This window comes from Fusarium sambucinum, chromosome II (assembly GCF_050947815.1).
Source record: "Fusarium sambucinum isolate potato_lamoka chromosome II, whole genome shotgun sequence".
Lineage (NCBI taxonomy): Eukaryota > Fungi > Ascomycota > Sordariomycetes > Hypocreales > Nectriaceae > Fusarium > Fusarium sambucinum.
In genome coordinates, this window is record NC_139293.1 from 6,220,561 (window position 1) to 6,243,993 (window position 23,433).

Here is a 23,433-nt window from a genome sequence, read left to right on the forward strand (position 1 = left end):
ATCACATCACCAGTTGCCGTGATTACTCTTGTCGGATGTTTTGCAGGGGCGTCATGCGACTCTACACACATCAGCCATTTTTTCAGACTGAGAATTTCATGTTAGGCGGACTCGAGGTTCAAACAATAAGCGCTCCTGTCATTTCCTGTTTCCCCATCTCATGACCGTTTAAACTCAACAAGGTTATATCGAGATGGGTTGCGACGTTGGATTCGATGACGAGTGACAGTTGGTGAAGCTCATGTAAAGATATGTCACTGGTGCCAGGGTTTTACCCAACTCGTCGGTTACTGAGGGAGGGGTGAGATGATGTTAACCAGCATCCCAGCTATTCAGGGTTCAGCGACGGGGATTGGTTAACCCAGAGATGGTCCAGGACTAGTCATTCGAGACAAGACAGCCTCTTTCAGTCCTGTCCATGCATTTATTTCCAAACTTCCTTCTTCTTTGGCGCCGGCTTGGCCGATCAAGCTTACAAGCTTCATCATTAAGTTCAAAACTGATGAGGGGTATGTGGCCAAGAGGTGACTACTGGTTTTGGGTGGGGGGGAAACAAGCTCTTTCTCAACGCAGAAACATGCATCGTCTAACGGCACAGCTCATGGCATTAAGTCTTGGCTCGCCCAAGTGCAAACAACAGTTTTTGTCTAGAAACATAACAACTTGAATCATCAGGCCGAGTGGTAAATAGAGGTTGCAATGCGTCGACAAGAGTTGCTCCCTTTACTACAGTACCTAGTCACCTCATAATACTGTATAAAACAGTGGATGGGCAAGCCACTTCCAGTCTTCCCTGCCATACCCCATATTCTGTGCGGAGACATTTGCACTTCTTTTAAGAAAATCTGGGGAGCGAGCGGATGAGCTAACTCACTACAGTGGTGATGAAACTCGGAAATGTGTGGGAAATCAAGAGTTTGCAGTCCCAAAGCCCTTTCTACAAACTCTTGACGGTGCTACTAAACAGAGTAAAAGCAAAATATCTCCGCAATGTAGTAAGCTGAGTTGAAGCTGGGAAAAGGTCAAATCACCGGCCCAGCGGCGTATTCTACCTTAACTAGATATTACCTATTGGCCATGTTTCCATCTGAGGTAAGTTGTTGATTGGTTTCCCAGCCTCAAGCATAACCTCCCCTCGTCCGCGCCTGAAAGCCGAGGGTATCAATTGTTGGGATACTGGATCAGTATATTAGCCTATTGCAAGCTGTGTAGCTAGCTGATCATGATAACGTTTTTAGAACGTCATCTCAAGCGGGTTTCCAACCCTCAGTTCTTGATAGAAACTGGGGGCATCAAGTTTGGCAGATCAGGGCCATAATAATAGATACTTGCTCGGTGTCAGGACACTCTATGTGGATATCTGACTTGTCTCTCCCATCAACATAGAGGTCAAATCCAGTACCAGAAGATGTAAAGAAACATTCATAAACATTGCCTACCCACACCCGGTATTTGCGGAACCCATTAGATCATCCTCCCGGCAAGGTGCAACCTTTTCCATCCCCAAACATGCACAATGCTGTATCCTGACTCAACCTCGTATCAAGATACTCAACTGGGCAATATGAGGCATTCATGGTGTTTGTCTTACATGCACATAGAAGGCGTGAGGGTATGAATGTATGTGCATACACCTTGACAAAAGGTCCGAAACAATGGGTGCTCAATAGACAATTGTTTCACTTTACCAAAAAGACATGAATGTTTCGATAGCCAATATAGGCAGTTTTTTTTTTATGACTACTCATTCACTATGGTGTAATATCCTCCCTCGACTAAGAGCCCGTCCGTCGTCCAATAACGCCAAATCAATAACAAACAGAAGTACAAAAGACAAGTTAGAAGGAAGTTTGCTCCATCAGGGACTATTGGTCAACCCGATTCTGTTTGATCCAAAACGCCTAGTTCTCTCTTTCTTGCTCAATGGTGAGGTGGAATGTCTACTTGACTTCCTGTGCAGCAGTAGGCCGTACAGGGCTATTGATTTCCATATCTAAAGTTTCGTTATCCATCCAGCCAGAGAAATCATCGTCGTCGTCAGCCGCTGCAGAGGCGGCGGGTAGTGCCTCCACTGGACTGTCTGGCTTGTTGTCCTCCTGCACAAGAGAGGACTCAATAGTGAGCATCGAGGGAGCGTGAGAAGTACCGCTGTCTGTCACGGTCTGTTCATCGCTCGAGCCCCAAACTTGATGGTTCAAGGGGTCATCTCCCGAAGGTGTAGCCGGCTGGGAGTCTTCAGGAGCAGCGACGACGAGCACATTCTGCACGTTATCTGGTTCGGGAGCGTGGCTCTGTCTGCGTCGTCCGCGCTGGGGTAGTGGAGGACGGTATTCGCCATGGTTGTCATGGTCATGGTCGTGATGAGTCTCGAGAGACTCGGCTGAATTGTGCGCAGCTGAGTTGGGGACTGGCTTTCTCGCGGGGACGCTCGTCGGGGGTGCTATCCGCGTCATACCATTAGTAGGCTTAGGAAGGGGTGTTCCAGGAGGAGGCAGTGGTTGACCTCGGCCCATGGGTTGGCTAAGATCAAGTTGGCTGGCTTGCTCAGCCAGTCTTCGTGCCTCCTTGTGTCGCTGGTAGGCGTTCCAACCCCACTGCTTGGCCTGCATTGCTGCGTTCGAGACAGCAGCTAGTGTGGTATGCTTGTGATTTGAGTTCTGATCTTGCTGTGAGTCCCGAAAAGATTCACTATGTTCTGGCTCTTCTTCTTCTTCATGAACTGGTGTCTCCCCATGGTTATGTTTTGTGAAGAAGCCCCTTCCCAGAGAACCTGTTTGGCTCTTGATAGATTCCTTAAGGGATGAAGCAGAGGAAGCAGGTCTTTCATCGGCGTGAGACCCTGAGCCGGTCGATGAAGCTGTGTTGCGACGTCCTATAGCAACTGGCGTTTTCTGGGAATCTTCTGCTACGCCGTTATTTACAGCGTCGTTCACAGACGAGGATGAGCGTGAAGAGCGATTGGAACGTTGAGAAGCGGATGAAGCCACTGATGGTACATCCGCTGCTTGGGGCGGTCGAGGAGACGCATCTTGTGAGCGTGAGTGCAGAGCTGCCATGTAATTGGTAGCATGGTCAGGGGGTGAAGTTGACGGTTTGAAAACGTCGGCGTGGGCGATATCAGTGTCCACAACAGGTTGGAGGGATGTCTTTGAGATCTTAGGCTTTAAGACTGGGCTCGCTCCTGGGCCTTTGGAGTCGACACTGGTTGATGATGCAGAAGCTTGAGGGCTGGTGCCTGTCCTGCTAAGCCTACGCCCGAAAAGGCCTGTTGGTGGTGGCGTCGCTTCCATGACGGGGATGGTATGACTTTTCTCAAGAGGTCGTGTCTCCTCTGTCAGGTCCGGGTTTCCGTCAAGATGGCTGACAGCAGCAACATCTCCTGCGGCTGCTACGATGCTTTCGGCATCGTCAGTTGGGACTGTGGCATTGTCTCCTTCGAAAACGCCACCTCGCCATTTCTTGTGCTCTGTCTTAAAGAAGGGCATGTCGTCCCAGAATGGCAATACAACAGTCTCCGCGATGACTTCCTTGATACGGTTCTCAATCTGACGAAGGATTACTGTATAAGTGATTTGTCTCGCACTAACGATGGGCTCAATATCCATTTCCATCTTTGGCATGCTCTGAAAGGTGACCCAAACTCGATTGCTCGGTGGTGGCTTGATCTTGATCAGCATGTGGCCTTCGGTTCTCTTAAGCACAGCTGCAAGAACAAGGTTAACCTCTCGAGTTTTGAATCTACTTCCGAGGTCGATCTTTGCCGTAGCGGCAATTTCGATACGAGCGTTTCCTGAGTACTTGACATCGGCTTCCACGACACATTCTCCTTCAACCGTGAGATCCTTCAATTTGAAGTTGCTAAAGAAGGGGGCCGCATCGCCAGTGTCGATCCCATTGATGGTAATGTTGGTGAGAAAGGCGGGTTTCTTGACACGAGAGATCTTTTTGGTGAGTTTCTCACGAATGAAAGCCTCAATATCCTTCGTCTTGTTGACTCCCAAGAAAATTCTTCCAAACAAGGCATTGATCCATCTCGAATGCACATTCTCTTCTGTCGAGTGAAGTTTCTGAACCAGGGAGATAATGTTCTTGACGTCAAATTGCAAGGGCTTTGGTACTTGTCCATCCGCCCCATATGTCTGCTCTTGGTTCTTGAGTAAAGCGAAATAAAAGTCTTCTTTGGCTGAACAGTTTTCTGAGAATAGGAAGAAGGGTTTCGAAACTGGGCTATCGGGGGCCAATTCGGTGCCAGCTGGTTTTCGGGATAGTCGGATCGCATTTCGCTTGATGAAAAGCTCGCCTTCCGGAGTGACATCGCCGCCAGAGTATATACTAATGTCATGATATGCTAAGGAAATAACATGTCGGACTTCAACTTGCTCTTCGTCATCGAACAGCATTAGGTGGCCATGTCTAGATTAATGTCAGCGAAGGGACGCGGGGCATGGATAAGCTACACGAACCTCAAGACCACGTAAAATACGTTACCAGCATTCTTGGGTCGCTGACTCGTAGTGGTACTGTTGTTATCCATAGGCCCTGGTGTAGGCTTCCTCTCGAATATGCTCCGGTACATAGTCTGATAGACGCTGGGGCTTGAAGGGGCCACGGTCGCCGAGCCCACCGGGGTTGATCTTTCGATGGGCTTTGCGTTAATGCCCATGGGCGTGTACTCTCTGCACACGGCGAAGAAGCCGGCTGCTACATCGAGGTCGTTCTCGTGCGCGCGGTTGTCCTTCTTGTGCGACCGCTTAGCGGCCTCGAGGGCGGTTGTATCATCGTCCTTATCGACAATAAGGCTGTATTTGTGTTCGTTCGCGGCATCGTCAAGAACGGGAGAGGTGTAGAAAATGAACGCCAGTACTGAAGCAATCACTAGAGGTACGAATGTGAAACCGCCCAGCACGTATGCTATAAGAAGAGAAGTGAAGCTGGCCATGGCTCCGAGTTCCGGAGCTACAAAGGCTAATGAGCGAGCGAGCTTGGGCGTAGGAGGGGCTCTACAGCCTCGGCTCTTCCGTAGCTAGAGACTATGACGAGAAAAACGCATCGGAGGTATCGAGGGAATTCGTTTTCGAAGGGAGAAAAGTCGAGGATGTTGATTCTTGGTTGGGGGGAGGCGGAATGATTATACGCGGAGTCACTTGATAGGCTGGCGACTGAGTGTAAGTGACACCGCTACAGGCTAGAGAGGTAGAGGTGAACTTGGAGATAGGTATTGGCTACATACGTCATGTGATGAATCCACTGGGCTGGCTAACAGCGCTTGACTCCCCCCAACTGTTCCGCTGACAGGTAACCTACTTAGGGAAGGCCATGGAAAAGACCTCCATCCAGCGGGTCTGAAGTTGCCGAGATTTGTTGTGAGTTAAGACGTAATCAACTAACTTAGTACCAGATAGCTATTTTTTTAGAGCTTTGTTCAACAAGATAAAGCGCGTCTCTCGAGTACAGTTTCAAAAAGGTAAAGCCAGATGATCGCCCGTCGGATCAGAACCAATTCTTGAGACGAAGACCAAGTACCGAATGCGTACCGAAGAGCTGAGACCTGAAACTAAAGCCCCTAGTGGAGGTATCACAAGGTTTCCCCAGTGGATGATACATCTGACCGCCATCAAGTGGAAATCTGTCCTCGGTCTCGGCGACTTGTGAACAGGTCATCGAAGCTGATGAAGCCCGCATTCGGTCAAATGTTGAGGTCGGCTTATTCTGAAGATGGTCACATAACTTCACACAATCAACTCAATTTAATGCCAAGTCTCATTCAGTCATCAAGACCCTCCGCCTAACAACTATCTGCAAACACAACGTCTATCTGCTAACCCCCTCCTGTTCTTCTGTCCACAGCTTTAAGAACATTACCTCTCAGGTGCAGTATATTCGCCAACACCTGGATTTTACAAAAGACAGAAACTCCTGTAGGTCCCAGCATCCCGTGCGCTGATCCGGTGAAAAGAGGTCTGGTCAAACAAACAATGCGTTTTGGCTGAAAAAAAGGAAATGCAGTAATGCAGTAGGTACTGTTGATGTTTTTTTTGGTATTTTGTTTTCGTCTGCGTCGAACGTACTTTAGATCGGCAGATCTATTCGAGACTAATGCAGTATAAGGACAATGACAAGGTAAGAAAAGGATTGTTTGTTCGTAGCCAGCTGATGGCTGTAGTAGGTGATTATAGTCTTTTGGGTACCGGCTCCTGGTTTCATTGTCGAGGACGCACAGCAGAAAAGTCAAGAAAATCATAAGTATCGTGAAAGTCCGTAAGGATGTCGGTCGTAACAGGTGAGTTTGACAAACAGTGAAATGGTCAACAAAGGTGATCTACAGGGAACGGGATAGTTTTGTATATGTATGCGCCTGCTTAAACTCGAGAGCGTACAGAAGACATGGTAGTATGAGAGTGTGTAAGTCCAGGCTGAGAGTGCGTAGAGTGCGCGTGGTTGTTTCCAGGACGGCCTCGCTTAGAGGTAAGGTGGAGGGTTCCAACATCATGCTTGCCTAGTCACTTGTTAGATTGTACGATTTCAAAGTACTATGCAGACTTACCATCGCAGCATGCTCGGACGTTTTCGAGACGGTCAGCATCCCTATCCTGCCGCTCGATAATCTCCCTCACATCCTCAGCACTGTCGTGTGCCTCACTGGCTTCATAGATATGAACGTTCTGTGCGCTGGGGCCACGGCCACGAAGAGTTGAGAAGGTGCCAGACAGCTGGCTGCCTTTCCAGTAGCCACTCAGTTTGCTTAGTGTTCCGGCGGGACGCTGTGGCTGCGCCTTGGGTGTCAGAGTTGGGATGTTCATGGACATGCCAACAGCGGGTGACTCATTACGGGTTGTTCGGGAATGGTAAGATGACAGAGAAGGCGCGACTCCTGGGCGGGTGGCATGACCAGGGCGTTGTCCAATTTGAGGGTTAAACTCATCCACATCCTCACGAGTGAAGTTCTCTGCGATATCTTCGACATTGGCTTGTTCGTTGTTGGTGCGGAGTAGTAGATACGAGAGAGCATTGAACCATGTCTCGTGTCGCTGCCCGGTCGCGCAGGTGAACTTGATAGTTCGGCCAGGCGAAATGATGACCAAGCTCTTGCGGTGGAGTCCTGGGGGGCTTGGGTTATCGTCGGTGACGACACGGACAGCCTCAATAGGAACACTCTTGGCCTTCAACTCGGTGCGTCCAGCAGTTGAAGGGTCTCGGTCACTCCAATAAAGAGTCCTGGTGTAAGGGTGAACCCAGAAGTAGCGACGGTGTCGGTTCTCCGACATCTCACCACGACCTGTCTTACGAGTATACTTCCAAAGATACTCTCCGATCATGGTCTGGGTAATGGCCTGAATCATGCGGGGGTCAGTGTTGGGTCCGAAGCCAGCAGGATCCATGCCCATCTCGCCAGGTCGGATGTTGAAGCGAGTATCAAGCTCTGAGGCGAACGATGACACAGATGACTTGCGTGATGTCGTTGTAAGCTTGGATGGTGATTGTCTTCCAAGCTCACCGTAGCTGACAGGATTGCGAGTAGCACGGGGCGTGCCGGCACGAAGAGACGGCGAGGCACCCTGTCCGGGAGTCGTAGGACGTTGCTTGAGTACAGATGCTGGCCATAGTGGGGGACCCATGTTGTTCTGGTTGCTATGGGCTGAACCAGACCGTGCAGCCTCGATGACTTGACGGTGGTTGGCAGGCAGAGGAGGTGCATCATGCATGGATGTCATGCCGCTTCTGGAGCTACCCGGACGAGCAAAAGATGCGTCAAAGACATCATCATCTCTATCTTGTCGGACGGGGCTCTCGAAGCTGTCGCGCCGGTGGATTCTGACAGTACCAGTGGTACCAGTGGTTGCAGGCGTGTCAGGGCTCGTCATTGAAAGCTTCTTCTGAAGTCCAATAAGAGGTTGGGCACGAGCCTTAAACATGGCGTCAATAGCATCGGCAGTGAGAGATGTTTGTGCGCCCTGATCGTTCATGATGACCAACGGCTTGTCGAATGGTCGGTGAGAGTCAGGTGTGACGGGCTCAGGAGTATCGCTTGGAGTCTGAGCATTCTCATCCATAAAAGGTGAAGAGCCTTGATCAATGTCACCATTGTAGGTTCTATGATTGTCTGGGGTTCGAGGAATGTCCCGCTCCATAAGCGGCGAGTGCATATCGCGGGGAAGAATGAAACCCTCTCTCTTGGGGGTCCGTGGTGATATGGGCATGGTCTCGACAGACTCGATAGAAGAGAATCCAAAGGCGGGCAGCGTGGGTGTCTTGTGGATAGGGCTGATGGGTTCAACACTCTCGGTAGCAATGGAAGAGATGGCCAAAGCTGGTGGGGCAGGTACTGCCTCGAGAACAGGCTTTACGTTCTCGGAAGTAATGCCAGAGAAGGCCAGAGATGGCGCAGGCTCGGAAACCGGCTGAACATCTTGCGTCGACAAACCAGAAAACACGAGTGTAGTTGGTGTGGGAGGCAACTCCTCCCTTGGCTCACAATCTTCGGTATATATAGACGACATCTTCAGGGATGGTATGGGAACTACCTTCTCAGGCTCGCTGATGGGTTCGAGGGACTCAGCAACGATGGATGAGAGAGCCAAATCAGGAGCAGGAAGATCAGTTGGCTCAACACACTCGCCCTTGACTGTAGAGAAGGAGAGCTCAGGCACCGGTGCTGATTCTGCAACAGGCTCAACAACCTCACCCACAATCTTAGACATGGCGAGCTCAGGTGCCTTGGTGGCAATAGGCTCAACATTCTCTCCTTGGATCACAGAGAAGCTCAGTGCAGGAGCTGGGGGCAGTGAGGGGGCGACAATGGCTGGCACAGTGGAATTGGTCTCCCGTTCCACGATCGGCTGGACATGTTCGCTTCGGATTGTGGATAGAAGGAGCTTGGGAGCGGGCGCAGCTGGCTCAGAGATTGGCACAATGTGCTCACCCTTAATACCAGACATGCGAAGCTCAGGGTTCTTGAATGCGATAGGCTCAACGTGCTCAGCAGTAATCGAGGACATAGACAATGCTGGAGGAGGAGGTAAGAACATTACAGGCTCAACAGGAGGTTCAGCAATGGGCTCGACCTCCTCTGCAATGATGTTTGTCAACGACAAGTCAGGCAGAGGGGCCTCAGGTTCAGCCTTGGGTTCCAGGCTGTGTACCGCAATAGCAGACATGGTGAGCGTCGGAGTGGGAATCTCAGGCTCTGCGCGAGGTTCCAAGTGCTCAGCGGCGATAGTAGACAGACTGAGGGCTGGAGGGAGGATGACAGGCTCAGCACGAGGCTCCAGCTCCTCATAAATGATCGATGCCATTGTCAGATCAGGAAGAGGGCTCTCAGGCTCGGCCGAAGGCTCGACGCTCTGGTTGGAGAGGGGTGTGAAGGTCAATGCCAGAGGAGTCTGGGGTACCACGACTTCCTCCATTGGCTCGACATCCTCGGATGCGATTGAGGACATGCTCAAGATCGGAGGTAGAATAGGAGAGAGCATAGAGGGAGGGGCGGGGAACTGAGCAAGCTTCTCTTCCATGTCAGGATCGTGCTGAGCACCAGCATCGCTGTAGGCCATAGATACTGGCCTGGAACTGCCGAAAGCGTAGTCAACGGGCCAAGAAGCAGGCGCGCGCTGGCTCAGGGGACCAATAGCTGACTGCATGGAACCAGGACGGTTGGCAGTTACCACACTGACAGGCGATTCAGCAAAGTGCTCTTCTCCATCTTCAGTCATTGAGCCAGTTGAAACCGTCTGAGCCGATTGGAAGCCCGAGAGTCTGGGCACAATCTTAACAGGCTCGGTCATGACACCAGAATCGACCATGATGACCTTTGGCAGGGGAGGAACCGCAGGTCGTGGGGATGATCCTCGGCGGAAGGATCGGATGGATCCAGGAGTCATGGAACGAGCACGAAGTCGGCTGGGGGTTCCAGGTCCGGCTGAGTCGTCGTCACTACCGTCGAAATCTTGCAGCTCGGCAAATAGACTCTGCCCATGAGGTGTTGCATCTCTGCTGCCCGCATAGCTGACAGGACTGCTCTGGAACGCGGGTTCCTCGCTGGCTTGTCTGGAACGGTTGAAGACGCTACGGCTCATGCGGAAACGGCTGCTCCTCTGGGACCTAATGGTACCACTTGGAGTCTTGGTGTATGAGACGTCGTCTTCATCGGCTGAGGTGGATGCAGTACTGTGTAGAGAGTTGGTGCTTCCGTGACGAACAAAGCCGCCGGCCGGTAATCGGGGAGCATTTCGCATGCTCCCAAAGCCCCGGGTGGTACCCTCGGTTTCGGTATCGTCGCTTGCCGACATTTCCTCGTTTCCGGTCTGGAAATCCTCAGTTTCGGTGGCTCGCTCGTTGGCCGTCTCGAAGGCAGAGTCGGCACCTTCATTCGCAGTGTCAAAGTGCTCAGTATCCGTCGTGTCAGGAATCTCGATGCTTGGTAGAACAGTGTGACTGCTATTGGCCAAGGAAGCCCTAGCCAATAAAGGAGACACAGAAGCACGAGGAGAAATATCGGTCTGGTCCTCCCACTCGCCATCATCAGTGATAACCTCTTGTCGGCTGGAGCGGAATGATCCAAGTAGACGAGGAGGCTTCTTAAATTCCTTTGAATCTTTGGTGCGACGGGGTCGTGGAGGCTTAGGTTCACTGGGGTCGCTGCGCGCCTTCTCGAGATCATCGCGAAGATCCTGGATAATACGTCGAAGCTCCAGCTTCTCGGTCTTCTCACGGTGAAGGAGACCTCGCTGGCTCTGGATGGTACGTTGAGCGTGGTGAAGAGAGGATTTCATAGTCTCAGTCTCCAGCATGGCATGGCGAGGAGTACCCTTCATTGGTGACTGAGGAGGCGAATGCTCGGGTGTGAGATGATCGGTAGAAGATTCAAGATCGTCATCGCTGGCTCGGATGGTGGGTTCAAGTTCCGTAACAGTTCGGCGTTGGGATGCGAAAGCCCTGGCGAGTTCTTGATTCTGCCCAGTGAGGTCGTCGATCCTGCGCTGCATAGCGGCACGTTCACCCTCTGCCATTGCAATATTACGTCTGACAGTACCAAGTTCAATGTCATGTTGCTTGACAGCAGCGGCGTGCTGGTCAATCAACCGTGCGTGTGTCACCTTGACTTCATCGAGTTCTCGCTGAGTGTTAACCTTTTCCGTCTTGATCACGTTGAGGGATTGCGTAAGCTTCTTCTCACGATCGAGCGCCTCTTTGTGTTGAGTTGTGAGCTCTTGCAGCTTAGTCTCAAGATTCCAGTTCTCCTCCTTATATCGGTTCTCGCTTTCGTCAAGGGACTTGAAGCGTTGCTGGAATCCCTCCGATTCAAGCTCAAGTCGCGCCTTGTCGGCTTTCAGGTCTTTGTTCTCTTCATCTCTTTCAGCCAGTACGCCTTGCAAATTCCGGACTTGAGCGATGAGTGAAGTGCTGATCTCGGTGGCGAATTCGATGTCGTGGACCCTGTTTGAAGGCTGGTTGCGAACCTTGCGATTTGGGACGGTAAGCTTTGTAGGGGATCCCGTTGCTTGAATCTCGAATTTAGAGGGGCTGACAGATCGCTAAAGTCCATTGTTAATTGATTCCGGGCACAAAAGAATGGGAAACTCAAGGGGACATACGACTCTGGGGCCCTTGGTGTCAGGCGCAAAGGGTGAGCTAGGATGAGCCTCGTTGCTGGGAACCCTCTGTTTCGGCAACAGATTTCGCGCAGACTCTCGAGTTAGTGTGTTGAATTCTTTCTCGATGTCGACCATTCGCTCGCGGAGTTCTTGAGACAATTCCTCCTCACTGTTCACCTTCTCAATCTCCTTAAGTTGTTCGGTGAGCTCTTTGCGCTGGGCAACCAAGGCATTACCAAGCTTGCCCGCCTCCTCAAGGCGTCGCTCCGTTTCTTGAAGATGAGCAGCTAGGGCCCTTTTCGCGGACTCTGGCGAAGCAGGGCCAGTGACGAAAAAGTCATGATCGTATTGTGAATATCGGTGGTGAGCGGGTGTTGTTGTGGTGGTGTCGTCGGTGATAACAAACGGGTCGCACGGCGCTGCGCCAGGTGCGGGCAAGCTTGGCTTGTCGGAAGCCAGCGAAGAAGCCATGATTGCGAAGCAAATATGGCCCTCTTCCGGGCAGGGAGAACTTCCTCAATCACGCCTTGAAACCATCAAGATGCGCAGACGGACGACGTAGCAGGCCCGTCGCAGGGGATTGAGGTTCTGTGTTTGTTCCGGGTTGTGGTGCAGGGTGTTCTCAACGTGTTGTTGTTTGTTTGTGTCGAAAAAGATGGGGTACTACCGTTAAAGTACCAGTACCACCTTAGGGACAGCACAGTACCGTAATTGATTAGAGCTGGGCTGGCGTGTACCTCAATATGTCGACCAGTCAGGTTGCGGTAAAGCGACCTGCAGGGAGAGTGCGTAAGATTGGAGCTACTACCCGTAAAAAGCAGACCCGGCTGCGAGGAAAAACAAAGACAATTCCCACAGAACAAGTGGAAGAAAAGACAGGTTATTGTAAGAAATTGGACGGAAAGAACGAAATTGTCCGAATAAAAAAAGGGAAGCGGTCGGCAGTATAATAATAATAATAATAATAATAATAGGAAGAATATTAAAAAAAGAATGAGCGTGATGAAGCACAGGCAAAGAGCAACTTGAGAGATACCGTTGGATGGTTCAGAGGAAGATGTGACTGGAAATGCCCAGAGGTTTGTGGGTGAGCAAGGTGTCTAATTATTGACACACTTGTCCTGTCGAAAGCGCGCCAGCGATTAAACCTTAGTCAGGTACACGCAAGAGCGAACGACGCACAAGCACAAGCACAAGCACGCACACTGCACAACACAGCGAATGAGTGAGCAAGTGAGTGGGTTGTACCAAGACCAGTAATTACCTAGTGGACTGTACCCCTGTCGGTTCGAGTTGTCGCAACTTTGGCAAGGTCCCCAGAAAGTCGCAGTATTCTGGGAAGCTGTTCTGCTGTCGGCTTCTGACTTTTGGAATGTGTTTCCAAAGTTTTATATGACAGCGAACCCGTTGCTCATTCCCCGGTGGAATTCGACAACTGAAAGCTCAAATGGCCGGATGAATTGGCCTATTACTGTCGACAGAGTTCACGGTGACGCGAACGATGCAGCAGTTTGACCAAAAGTTCCCGCGAGAGAGAAAGAGAAAAAACAGACTAAGGAGAAGAGTTGATGAGTCCAGACTCTGAGTAGGGGACAGGAGTCGAGGAGCACTGGTACCTGAGCTTCTGGTGGAGTGTGCTCGGGCGGCGAAGTCTCTTTTTAATTCCAAAGTGGACTAGGGTGGATCGTCTGATTTCAAGGGCGGCCGGCCGGTGACGTTTGAGGTTTCGTGAGGAATTGGTGTTGGAATCGCCGTGGGAAAAGGGAACCGAGGTTGGCTGATATACGACAAAGACGAGAGAAGAAAGTATAAAGTGTAACGAAAGTCGCGCGTCCTGTAATAAGAAATACGTAGATGGTCGAGAAAGTCGTCGCTAGTGAGATGCTGAACGATAAAGTCTAAAGATGGATGAAAACAACCACTCTCAGATAATCGACTGTCCCAGAAAGAAAGAATGAATGGACGGCCCCGTGACGGTGACCTAAAGTTCAGGACGGTATCAAAAGGGGGACGACAATGCCGAGTGATTGGTAGAGGGCATCCAAAAGTCGTAAAGTAGGCGCGCCTCCCTTTGTTCCGATCTTTGACGGTAGTCGCTTATCGCCCGTTTCGAAAATCGAAGGTTTTGCTGTTGGGTTAGTATTACGAAAAGGGACGGTGGAAAAGGTCAAAAGACGGAAGAAGGAAGAAGTTCAAGATCAATCAGCCCCAAGAGATAGTCTATGAGCTCGATGTAAGGAGATGGGCCTGACTGGGGAGCTTCGCTTCCCAGGCTAGGCCAGGGTACAGGCGAAGCTGGAGACTCTTTTCTTCTCTTTTCTCTTTAATTGATGGAGATCTAGCAGGGAATAGGCTCCAGCTCGAGGGCTGTGCGTTTATGGAAACTATGCTTTGACATGAGATATGCAAATTGCTACTAATGAATCTATGTATGGATTTGGTGTTGCTATTCCTAGCTGTCTCTACTCTGTAATATGCTGGCGATTGGAGGTCCATAGGTTGTTAGTGTTCCTGCACGGTGCATACATAGTGCGTGATGATTAGGTTCAGCTCTACATAGTAGGTCCTCTTCCCCCTGCGTCCAGTACCTGCGTTAAAGTCGAGAGATGTACAAGAGCCTGGTCTGGTTTGTTGGTCTGCTGATGGGACCGTGGGTTCGTTTTGTCCCCTGTCAACTTCCAGGGGTGCTCCGATAAAATATTATTAATTCTTTCGCTAGGACTATGTAAGACATACTACCTATACATAGTACACAATTTGAGATGAATAACTTCGCTTTTGATATGACTATGTCAGATCGCTATATATTATTGAACCACCATATTAGAACTCATGGTACTCGGCAGTTCATGTGTCTTTGTAATCTTGTACATACAAAGTCATGAAGCGAGGGTTGGCACTTTCGTGTACAGAGTACTCCGTACTGTCCGGGATAAACGTGGAGTCTGGTGGGACGTGGAGAATTCGCGACACCGCTATGTTGTTGAGGCAGTACGAATACAGTAGCTCAGTTCTCCCCAGCCACTCATGTCAATTAGTGAAGTTGAGGATTGTTGTGTCTATTTACTTCTTATTCTATCTTAGTGATATATCTCGTCATTGCTTCATATCAGCTTGGCTTTGTAAAGCACCGTTAATTTTGATGCATTTCCATGGCCAGAACCTTCCGTGAAGGGATCAACCTACAAGGGTACAATTACTGGCTTGGCTAACGGAATTGGTTTTCAATGCTACGGCTCACTACTACCCACTATCCTCATTCCAGCTTCATTCTCTTGTCTACCAGCTATGGATGAACAAATGACGCTATTGTCTGCACATCGAAATCACCAACCAATGCAAATCAAGGAATATATCTATCTACACCTGTCCATCTCTTTTAAACATCTGCCATCTTTCCCGCTCCCTGCAAGCGGTTTGCTCCTCAACTTTGGCAGTGGTCGTGATAGGTTCAAGAGCACATATTGAACTAATAAGCCCTAGACTTGACCTTGAGGCGTTCATAAGGGTTCTGCACCAAATCGCGAACAGCTCCCAGTTCTTTAAAATTGTCGCTGGGTTTACCGTGGCGTAACGCCTCGTGTCATACTGTACGACAAAGTGTAAACTGAGCTTCCAGCCCGTCTCTAGAAGTATTCGATAACTGCCGCATACAAAGCGATCATCCGGTCTTGAACTAAATTGTAGGCATATTCCCTGTTTCTTCGACCTTGCCTCTAAAGCGATAGAACAACTCAATATTACGCATTGCCACACAGCATGTTCAGTAAGGCTGCGGGGTTTATGCGAGTAATGATAAAGTATAACATGCTGCATATGCATACAGTAGGTGGTCAGAATACTTAGTAGTTACTCTGTACAGAGTATGTACGGTCCAGAATGGATGAAAACAAATAACGCGGTTCGCGATGTTGACTTTAAGCGATGTACTTACTGTCTGCTGCAGCCACAACAGTTAAAACCACAACGCCATCTTCCGCATAAATGCCCTCCAAATGCCGTCATGGTCGATATGGCATGCACAAAGAAATAATCGATTGGCGTCCAGGTTCGCAAAGACTCCCGCATAAACATAGTCTCTCATCTCATTTCGCTGCCATGGCTATCCTGAACCAGGGTCTCTCGTCGGCCAATTACGCTTCCATAGCTGCCATCCTGAACCTGGCCTTGTCCGGCAGTGGAGAAGCATACTTTCCATCCATTAGTGCATTAGAAGCAGCTGCCTCGCCCTCAGGGTATCAGAAAAATTGACCGCTGGAAATATTCGAGACAAAATTAGTGGGTTACTTTATGCCCCTCAGGCTATAGTCCTTAGACTACTTATTTTTATACCCTATGACTTGGGAGGCTATTTTTTCTGCTACCTAGTAGCTCGTCTCCTCCATCTGCTATTTCGCGTTAATGGATGAGGTGTGATGGTTCATCAGATCTGTATTTGGGCTAGGCAGTTTCCCGTGATCGATCCATACCGCGTCCAAAAATAACACGACACTGAGTATGTAGGTCAGTAAAGTTTTGTCTTGCGCGCAATGGCTGTTTGGGGTGTCCAGTTCTCTGTCCTGTATGGTTCATCCGAGTTGCATTGGTTCCTGGACTATTATTTGGTGCCTTGGCCAATCGCCGTATTGTTGTTCAAGTCCTCCACAGACACGTCAGACATAAGCCTCACATCTCAATGTCGCTTCCATGCACTGCTTGGGCAGTGGCCGTTTTAGGGCCACCGTAGTTCATGTACATACATATGTATCCTGCGGGGGTAAGGAGTATTTCGTGCAAACTGTCATGATGCTGTTGTGTTGTTCAGTTGAGGTGTTTGGAAGATGAGTTGTCACCACAGAGTGAGTATTTGAGCGTCGAACTTCAATAGGGCATCGTGTCTTAAATGACGATGATTACACAAGCAACTACTCGACACCATATTGTCCAAGTATCAGTTGCCTTATTACTCAATGGCGACGAATAAACTACCTATGTAAACTACCTGGTAACTAACACAAAACTTGACATGAAAACGTTGGTATAGGGTAGGTAGGTTCAGTTCAACAACAACATTCTATCACCAAGTCACGTGCTGGTTAATATTGAGTAAGGGAACAATTGACACCGCGTTGAAACTCCTCACAAGCTGTTGAAATACTCGTTTATGTTTTTAATCTTTCAATCCCTGATCTTGTTGTATCAAGGGTATTCCCAGTTCAAAGATCAGTACGTAGATTCAACGAGGCTGTCAAGGGTTTCGCTGTCAAACATCAGGGTACAAATTGGACAATCTCCAGGTCTGTGCGATCTTTCTAGTCTTAAAAATCCATTAAAGCTAGTAAATCTCTTCACGAGACTTGAAATTTATATGGCAGCCCTACGTGAGCTTTCAACAGCCTTACAAAGTGATGCCCAACTGCAATAATTTCGTGTGATTGTTCATCAGCGCCAACAGACATCATGACGACGGAAAATACACTATAGCTATGCTACATAATACAATGCTTTAAACAGATTCCTGATGATTCTCAACGCCATGCTCCGAAATCAACGTCATTTCCAACCTTCAATTATTTGCTGGTAGTTCTGCCCTTACATTATAACCTGGCAACGCCTGTCCGTGAAGTTCCTGTGGCGGCTGAGGCGTGAACTCCTTCACGCCAAGCTCATAATGATGTTGTTGCCAAGATGCATCGGTACCTGGTCCATAATATGTGGATGGTAATTGCTTCTCTTTCTCGGTAGCCTTCTTATTCTTGCGTATCCTCCACATAAGATACACGACTGTCATAACCAGCACAGCCCCGACACCAACACCAGCCCCAATTCCTGCTTTTACACCGGTGGATATTCCTGTGGGCTCATCAGGCAATGCTGGTGTGTCGGACGCAGGGCTTGATGCATGCTTCACTGGCCATAGTGGCATATGTTGATGTTGTAGATGTGACCAAAGACGACGCGTCCGAAGTAGCTGATGCAGTTGTTGAGGTGGTTCCGTCGATGAACACCGTCCCTACAACGGTGTACTCAGTTGCTTTTCTATCCCATGTCGCCCATACCTTTGGATTGGATGGGAGGACAGCGAATCTCCCGACACCACTATTGCAACAGCCTGGGTTGTGATCGCAACAAAATGATGTATCGCTACCCGTGACGTTTAAGCACAAGATCAAGTCCGTCCCTCCTCTATCTGCACCTTTATCGTAATCGTTAATAAGGCTATGTAGACTCAAGGCAGAGCATCACTTACCCAAACAATACATAGCACACTCTGGCGACGCCCAGTTCTTATCCGTACACGAGCCTCTCAAGGTGTTTCCATCTGCTCCAATGCATAGCTTGTTGGACAGACATGCCGTGCCTAAACCTCCTCCACAGCATATGCTCTCATCGGCACCTGGGTCGCAAGGAAAATCATTGGCCTCGATACCATTGGGGTAGTAGCAATTGCTAGCAGCGAGACATATCGGGAGAAAGTAAGAAACAACGCAGCGATGAGCTTTGTCATCGTAACAAGTATGTTATATGCAGCCCCGAAGAGACGTGTATGTGTGGTTTGGGAAAGTGTAAAAGAACACAGAAGCAGAAGTTTGGGTGAAGGCCAGTCATGAGGGACAAGATCTCCCAGCGCCCATGCGTGTTGGCCGCACTCATTTATTTGTTTCGTCTGAAGACATTGAAGCTGTATCTAGCCGCGCGGGTATCGCCATTGTTGCAATGTATGAGGAAGAAAAACGGCATGCCATGATCCAACTACATAGATACAAGAGACTGTGATTGGTCATGACCAAGGGTCTAGGATGAATTCTACCAAGTTTGAGTATGCTGTTGGTAGCAGAACCCAGCATCGGGCAACATCGCGATATCCGTTTGGTGTGTTTGTTGTCGATATTTGAAGTTCCAAAAATGCCCAGCGTTGGGTGGTAAGAGGACGTTGGTAATTGGCTGACGTTGAGCATCTCCCAGACCAGGGCGGCCCCCACGTTGCCGCTCTTGATGTTAGGGACAGGGCTGGAATGTCTTATTATTACCTTGATAGAAGTCAATTCTCAATTGATCGCATCTTCTTGCTTGCCTCCCTTGAGCTACAAACACATGATCTGGTCACAATGTTATTATCGACGGCAACGCATAGAAAATATGCGTATACTCTTCTGGCAGCCATTGTGATTGTCGTGCTTTTGGCTAGCAATTACGCATATAATAGCCATATAAGTCGTAAGTCCTGGATTCCCTATCTGCCTATACAATCATATGTTAATATGCGCGATAGCAAACACCGCACCTCAAGAGCCGGAAACGACAAGTGCTACCACATTAAAAACAGAAGCATTTCCTCATAAGATTTGGCAGAGCTGGAAAGATGACTCCGAGAATCCTACTGAACGGACAGTTGGCTTCCCTCATCAATGGCGTGTCGTAAACGCTGGCTGGCGGTACGAGCGCGTAACCGACGCCAACAATGACGCTTACGTTCTTGATCGCTTCGACACCAACATTTCGGATGTTTTTACAAGCCTGAAAGATCCCATCTTGAAAGCTGATTTCTTGAGATACCTCATCTTGCTGCGCGAAGGTGGTGTATGGGCAGATATCGACGTGTATCCACACCAGCCTGTCTCAAAATGGATACCCAAGCAATATCAAGGCTCAGTAAATCTGGTCATTGGGATAGAAAACGATCATCACAAGAAGCCAATTTGGCCCGGTTCACCGTATTCCGTACAGCTATGCCAGTACACAGTATTAGCAAAGCCAAATCATCCGGCTATAAAGATAGTTGTTGAACAAGTGGCGAGGGATCTCGAGACGCTTCTTGCGTTCAAGAAGCCCGGAAAAGGAGTTTCATTTGAAGAGGTCATGAGCACGACTGGACCATTTGCTTTTACGAAAGTTCTCATGGACTACTTCAAAGAAATGACGGGCACGGAACATACTGGTGATGAACTAGACAGTCTTTCTGAGCCCATATTGATTGGAGATGTCCTTGTCTTACCAAAGGATAGCTTTGGATGGTTGCCACATGAGAATACACATGAAAAGGGAGACCCGAATATTCTTGTTGAGCATCTTTTCATTGGATCGTGGCGAGATAGTCACCATGGTTGAGAGATATATGAGGATTACGTATGGCAGCAAGCTCATATTGACGAGTGAGCTGGAGGTGTTTGATCTAAACCTTAACTTTTGAATAGAAATGAAGATCATATGGAAAGGACCAAGTCGATGATAAATTTATGAGAAACAGTCTAAAGTTCTATTGTTAAGAATGTTTCATTGTGAACCTAATGAAACAACAGAATCTCGTAAACTGAGAAAGGCTGATCAGCTAGTGTGACCATACGCGAATAAATCCACGGCCATATGTAATATAATTGCATTAAAAGGATAAGGTTCACTTGCAAGAATAACAGCTACATTTTCTCAATGCTGCTCTGAGGAAACTCAAGCTCCAACACCAGACCTACGCGCAGTCACATGACCACTCATTTTTGGATTCCATCCGAGCTACTGAGGTAGAAAGTTTGATTTCCAATCGCCAACTGTCGCATTCATAACCAACGCTTACCATTTCAAAAATTGGCCATAGAAATTTGCAAACATGGCAGACTCAACTACAGAACCCCAAGCGCCCGTCGCTGTATTCAAGAAGAGAGGCGCAAAGGGCAAGGCAAACATTCGAAAGCGACCTGCGACGCCACCTCCAGCCGATAGCGACGACAGCGATTACTCATCCTCAGAGGACGAGTCTGGACAGCGCGTCAAGCGGCGTAAAAAGGCCGCTACCGTGACAGCATCTTCCAAAGACCTGGCTTTAGGGAAGAAGGATTTCTCGGCTACGATCTACTCGGCGGACCGTAACGTACCCATCACAAGCACGAACGACGCGACAAAACACAGCAACTGGTATGAAGAAGACAAGAATGAGCTCTCAGCAAAGAACCTCCTAGGCTCAACAAGAGGTCCCGTGAAAGATTCACAACCGGATGGAACATATAAAGGACTCGCAAGTCAGACGTCATTCATCCAGAAGAATCCCGATGCGCCCCAAAGAGCGAAAGGCCCTGTCAAGGCCCCCACAAATATTCGAACTATCACTGTCATGGACTTCAAGCCTGACATCTGCAAAGATTACAAAAAGACTGGCCACTGTGGATTTGGCGATAGTTGTATTTTCCTGCACGATCGAACAGACGTCAAACAAGGCTGGCAGCTCGACAAGGAATGGGAGGAAGTCACAAAGGGCAAGAAGAACCTGGGCGGCACCATCATTGCGAGCGCCAATCGTGACAAGAAAGAGCAAGCTCCCGAGGACGAGGCAGAGATAGCCATGCTGGAGAAGATTCCATTCGCATGCATCATCTGCGAGGGGTCATATAGGGAACCGATCGTGACGAGGTGTGGGCACTACTTTTGCGAACCATGTGCTCTGAAGAGATACAGAAAGGACCCAACATGTGCATCATGTGGAGCTGGAACAAACGGAGTGTTTAACTCAGCTAAGAAGCTGAAGAAATTACTAGAGAAGAAGAAGGAACGCGAAGAGAAGAAGAAAAAGGCAGAAGAGGAGGAAGCTGCCGAGGAATGAGAGCAGGCGTTTATAGATATGTGTTTTATCAAGATTTGTTGCGCAGGCGAAGGACAGAAGAAGATACCACGATATCATAGAACATTGCACTTATATAACATTTGGACTATCTATGATCCATCTTTCCTTCTCGTGACTTGGGCACCAGACTTGTCAAGTGAATACAGCTCCGAAGATGACGTGCATCTTGATAAGATAAGACTACTTTGGGGCCCACTCTGTCGAAGCTCAATACATTTCTATTGGTTCACCCCCACATCACAGCCAATGAGGGGTCCAGGCATGCACACCTCCACCTTCATGTGATCGCTTCATCGGTGGACAGTGCAGGCATGATGGAGTATTACTCAGGCAAACCTCACTTGTCCTGCCTGTTCTTTATCACATCCTACTTCTTCCCTAGTAGGCGTGACTAAAGGACGAGGGTTATTCACATAGTTCTTCTCCGTACAATCCGAACTTTAGTACTTTACCATCTACAACTTTTTGCAAGCTTGCTCACTCAACCCCGCACCCTTTAAGCAACACAAGATACGAGTCCGTTCTACGACAAAGCTTATTTATTTCCGTTCATTAGAGAATCGGGAAACTACCGCCAAACCTGAACCAAAGTTATCCATATCGAGGCCGTCATGAATTTCCTCTACTCAACAGTCAACACCCTCCGGGATCGCTATACACCCGTATCCCATAAGTCAACCTTCCGCCAGACTGGTCAAATCACACCCGAAGAGTTCGTTGCTGCTGGCGACTATCTCGTTTATAAGTTCCCGACCTGGTCCTGGGGCGATGCCGACTCTCCCGAACGCCGAGTCAGCCACCTGCCTCCCGGCAAGCAGTTTCTTGTCACACGCAACGTTCCTTGCCATCGTCGTCTGAACGATGACTTTGCTGGCGACGCTGGACACGAGGAAGCTCTTGTCAACGATGGTGACGACTTCAAGGGTAACGCAGGAGACGATGAAGACGGCTGGCTGCGGACTGGTGGGCTGGCCAGCTCGCAGCCGCTCAAGGTCAAGGAGGTGAGGACGGTGGATGACTCGGGAAATGTCGGTGACAGAGAGGTTGTGGAGGATGACGAGATTCCCGATATGGAAGATGAAGATGACGATGAAGCTATTATCAGAGATTCCGGAGCCGATTCTAAGAACAGGTATGATGGCATTTTGTCCAAGCTACGATGATATCTGCTAACAGTACCAGCGCCCACCGAACTTACACATTGTACATCATGTACTCTCCATACTATAGAACGCCCCGTCTGTATCTCTCGGGCTATCTCGCCAACGGCCAGCCTCTCCCTCCCACCGACATGACGGAGGATATTGTCGGTGACTACAAGGACAAGACAGTGACACTCGAGGATTTTCCCTTCTTCGCCAACAACATCAAGATGGCCTCCGTGCACCCTTGCAAGCACGCCTCGGTCATGAAGTCATTGCTTGACCGCGCTGATGCCGCTCTACGCCTACGCCGTGAGAAGCTCCGTGCCGGTAACGCCAGTAGTAGCCAGGCAACTTCGGGAATGGAAGGTTTGGTTGACGAGATTGGAAAGCTAGACGTCAAGGGTGCTCAGGAGGCGGCCGACAAGGATGAGTGGGAGGAGGTACAGGAAGCCGAGATTGATGATCACGAGGTTGCTATCCGAGTGGATCAGTACTTGGTTGTCTTCCTCAAGGTATGTTTACTATCCGATCGACGAGAATATCCTGGTGCTAACATGCGTTCAGTTTATGGCCAGTGTGACGCCTGGTATCGAGCACGATTTCACCATGGGCGTCTAGAGTGCATGGCTGTCATCGTCATCGAATACTGAGAATCATCATGCTGGCATAAAATAGTGTATTTCGGACAACTATATCAGGGGGGCTGGCGTCAACGGTGTTTTGTTCTTACCACATGTGTTTATTATTACATCGAATGACTTTCTATAGCAACTGTCGTGGTCAGACAACGTAGACTTCTCATGCTGCACGACGAACAAATGAAGCAATACCTTGGATTATTGAGTGTTATCACGAGATTTCTATATAGTATTACTGTCGTAAAAGATATCATTGCGAGCTTACTCTGTGCAAAATGAGAACATATCCCTCGATTTTTAGAGTCAGCATGGGAATATAAGTCATCTTACATGCAATCAATCATACTGTCAATGGGTCGCATAAAAACCACTACGGATTCGGTGATTGACTGAAAGATTAGATCATCTTTAGTTAATACTGTCTGACATTTTCCTGTCCCTGTTCTTTGTGACCCTCCTGATTGCCAAGCAGA

The 23,433-nt window shown here is 49.1% G+C and overlaps 6 protein-coding genes across 6 annotated transcripts; 3 read left to right on the forward strand and 3 right to left on the reverse strand.

The window, feature by feature from the left end:
• Positions 1-1,940: 1,940 nt before the first annotated feature.
• Positions 1,941-4,939, reverse strand: FSST1_009018 (SMP domain-containing protein; the record flags this gene model as incomplete). Its single annotated transcript, XM_083225955.1, has 2 exons — positions 1,941-4,413; positions 4,464-4,939. The coding sequence occupies 2 exons, from the start codon at positions 4,937-4,939 to the stop codon at positions 1,941-1,943; spliced, it is 2,949 nt and encodes a 982-aa protein (XP_083084979.1).
• A 1,420-nt stretch (positions 4,940-6,359) lies between these two features.
• Positions 6,360-12,059, reverse strand: FSST1_009019 (uncharacterized protein; the record flags this gene model as incomplete). Its single annotated transcript, XM_083225956.1, has 3 exons — positions 6,360-6,496; positions 6,545-11,528; positions 11,589-12,059. The coding sequence occupies 3 exons, from the start codon at positions 12,057-12,059 to the stop codon at positions 6,360-6,362; spliced, it is 5,592 nt and encodes a 1,863-aa protein (XP_083084980.1).
• A 5,074-nt stretch (positions 12,060-17,133) lies between these two features.
• Positions 17,134-18,075, reverse strand: FSST1_009020 (uncharacterized protein; the record flags this gene model as incomplete). Its single annotated transcript, XM_083225957.1, has 4 exons — positions 17,134-17,580; positions 17,627-17,763; positions 17,818-17,905; positions 17,998-18,075. The coding sequence occupies 4 exons, from the start codon at positions 18,073-18,075 to the stop codon at positions 17,134-17,136; spliced, it is 750 nt and encodes a 249-aa protein (XP_083084981.1).
• A 508-nt stretch (positions 18,076-18,583) lies between these two features.
• FSST1_009021 (nucleotide-diphospho-sugar transferase) lies at positions 18,584-19,676 on the forward strand (the record flags this gene model as incomplete). Its single annotated transcript, XM_083225958.1, has 2 exons — positions 18,584-18,785; positions 18,841-19,676. The coding sequence occupies 2 exons, from the start codon at positions 18,584-18,586 to the stop codon at positions 19,674-19,676; spliced, it is 1,038 nt and encodes a 345-aa protein (XP_083084982.1).
• A 493-nt stretch (positions 19,677-20,169) lies between these two features.
• On the forward strand, positions 20,170-21,156 carry FSST1_009022 (U2-type spliceosomal complex subunit CWC24; the record flags this gene model as incomplete). Its single annotated transcript, XM_083225959.1, has 1 exon — positions 20,170-21,156. One exon carries the CDS (start codon positions 20,170-20,172, stop codon positions 21,154-21,156), a length of 987 nt encoding a protein of 328 aa, XP_083084983.1.
• Positions 21,157-21,788: 632 nt separating this feature from the next.
• FSST1_009023 (autophagocytosis associated protein) lies at positions 21,789-22,940 on the forward strand (the record flags this gene model as incomplete). Its single annotated transcript, XM_083225960.1, has 3 exons — positions 21,789-22,309; positions 22,360-22,834; positions 22,887-22,940. The coding sequence occupies 3 exons, from the start codon at positions 21,789-21,791 to the stop codon at positions 22,938-22,940; spliced, it is 1,050 nt and encodes a 349-aa protein (XP_083084984.1).
• Between the last annotated feature and the right edge of the window lie 493 nt (positions 22,941-23,433).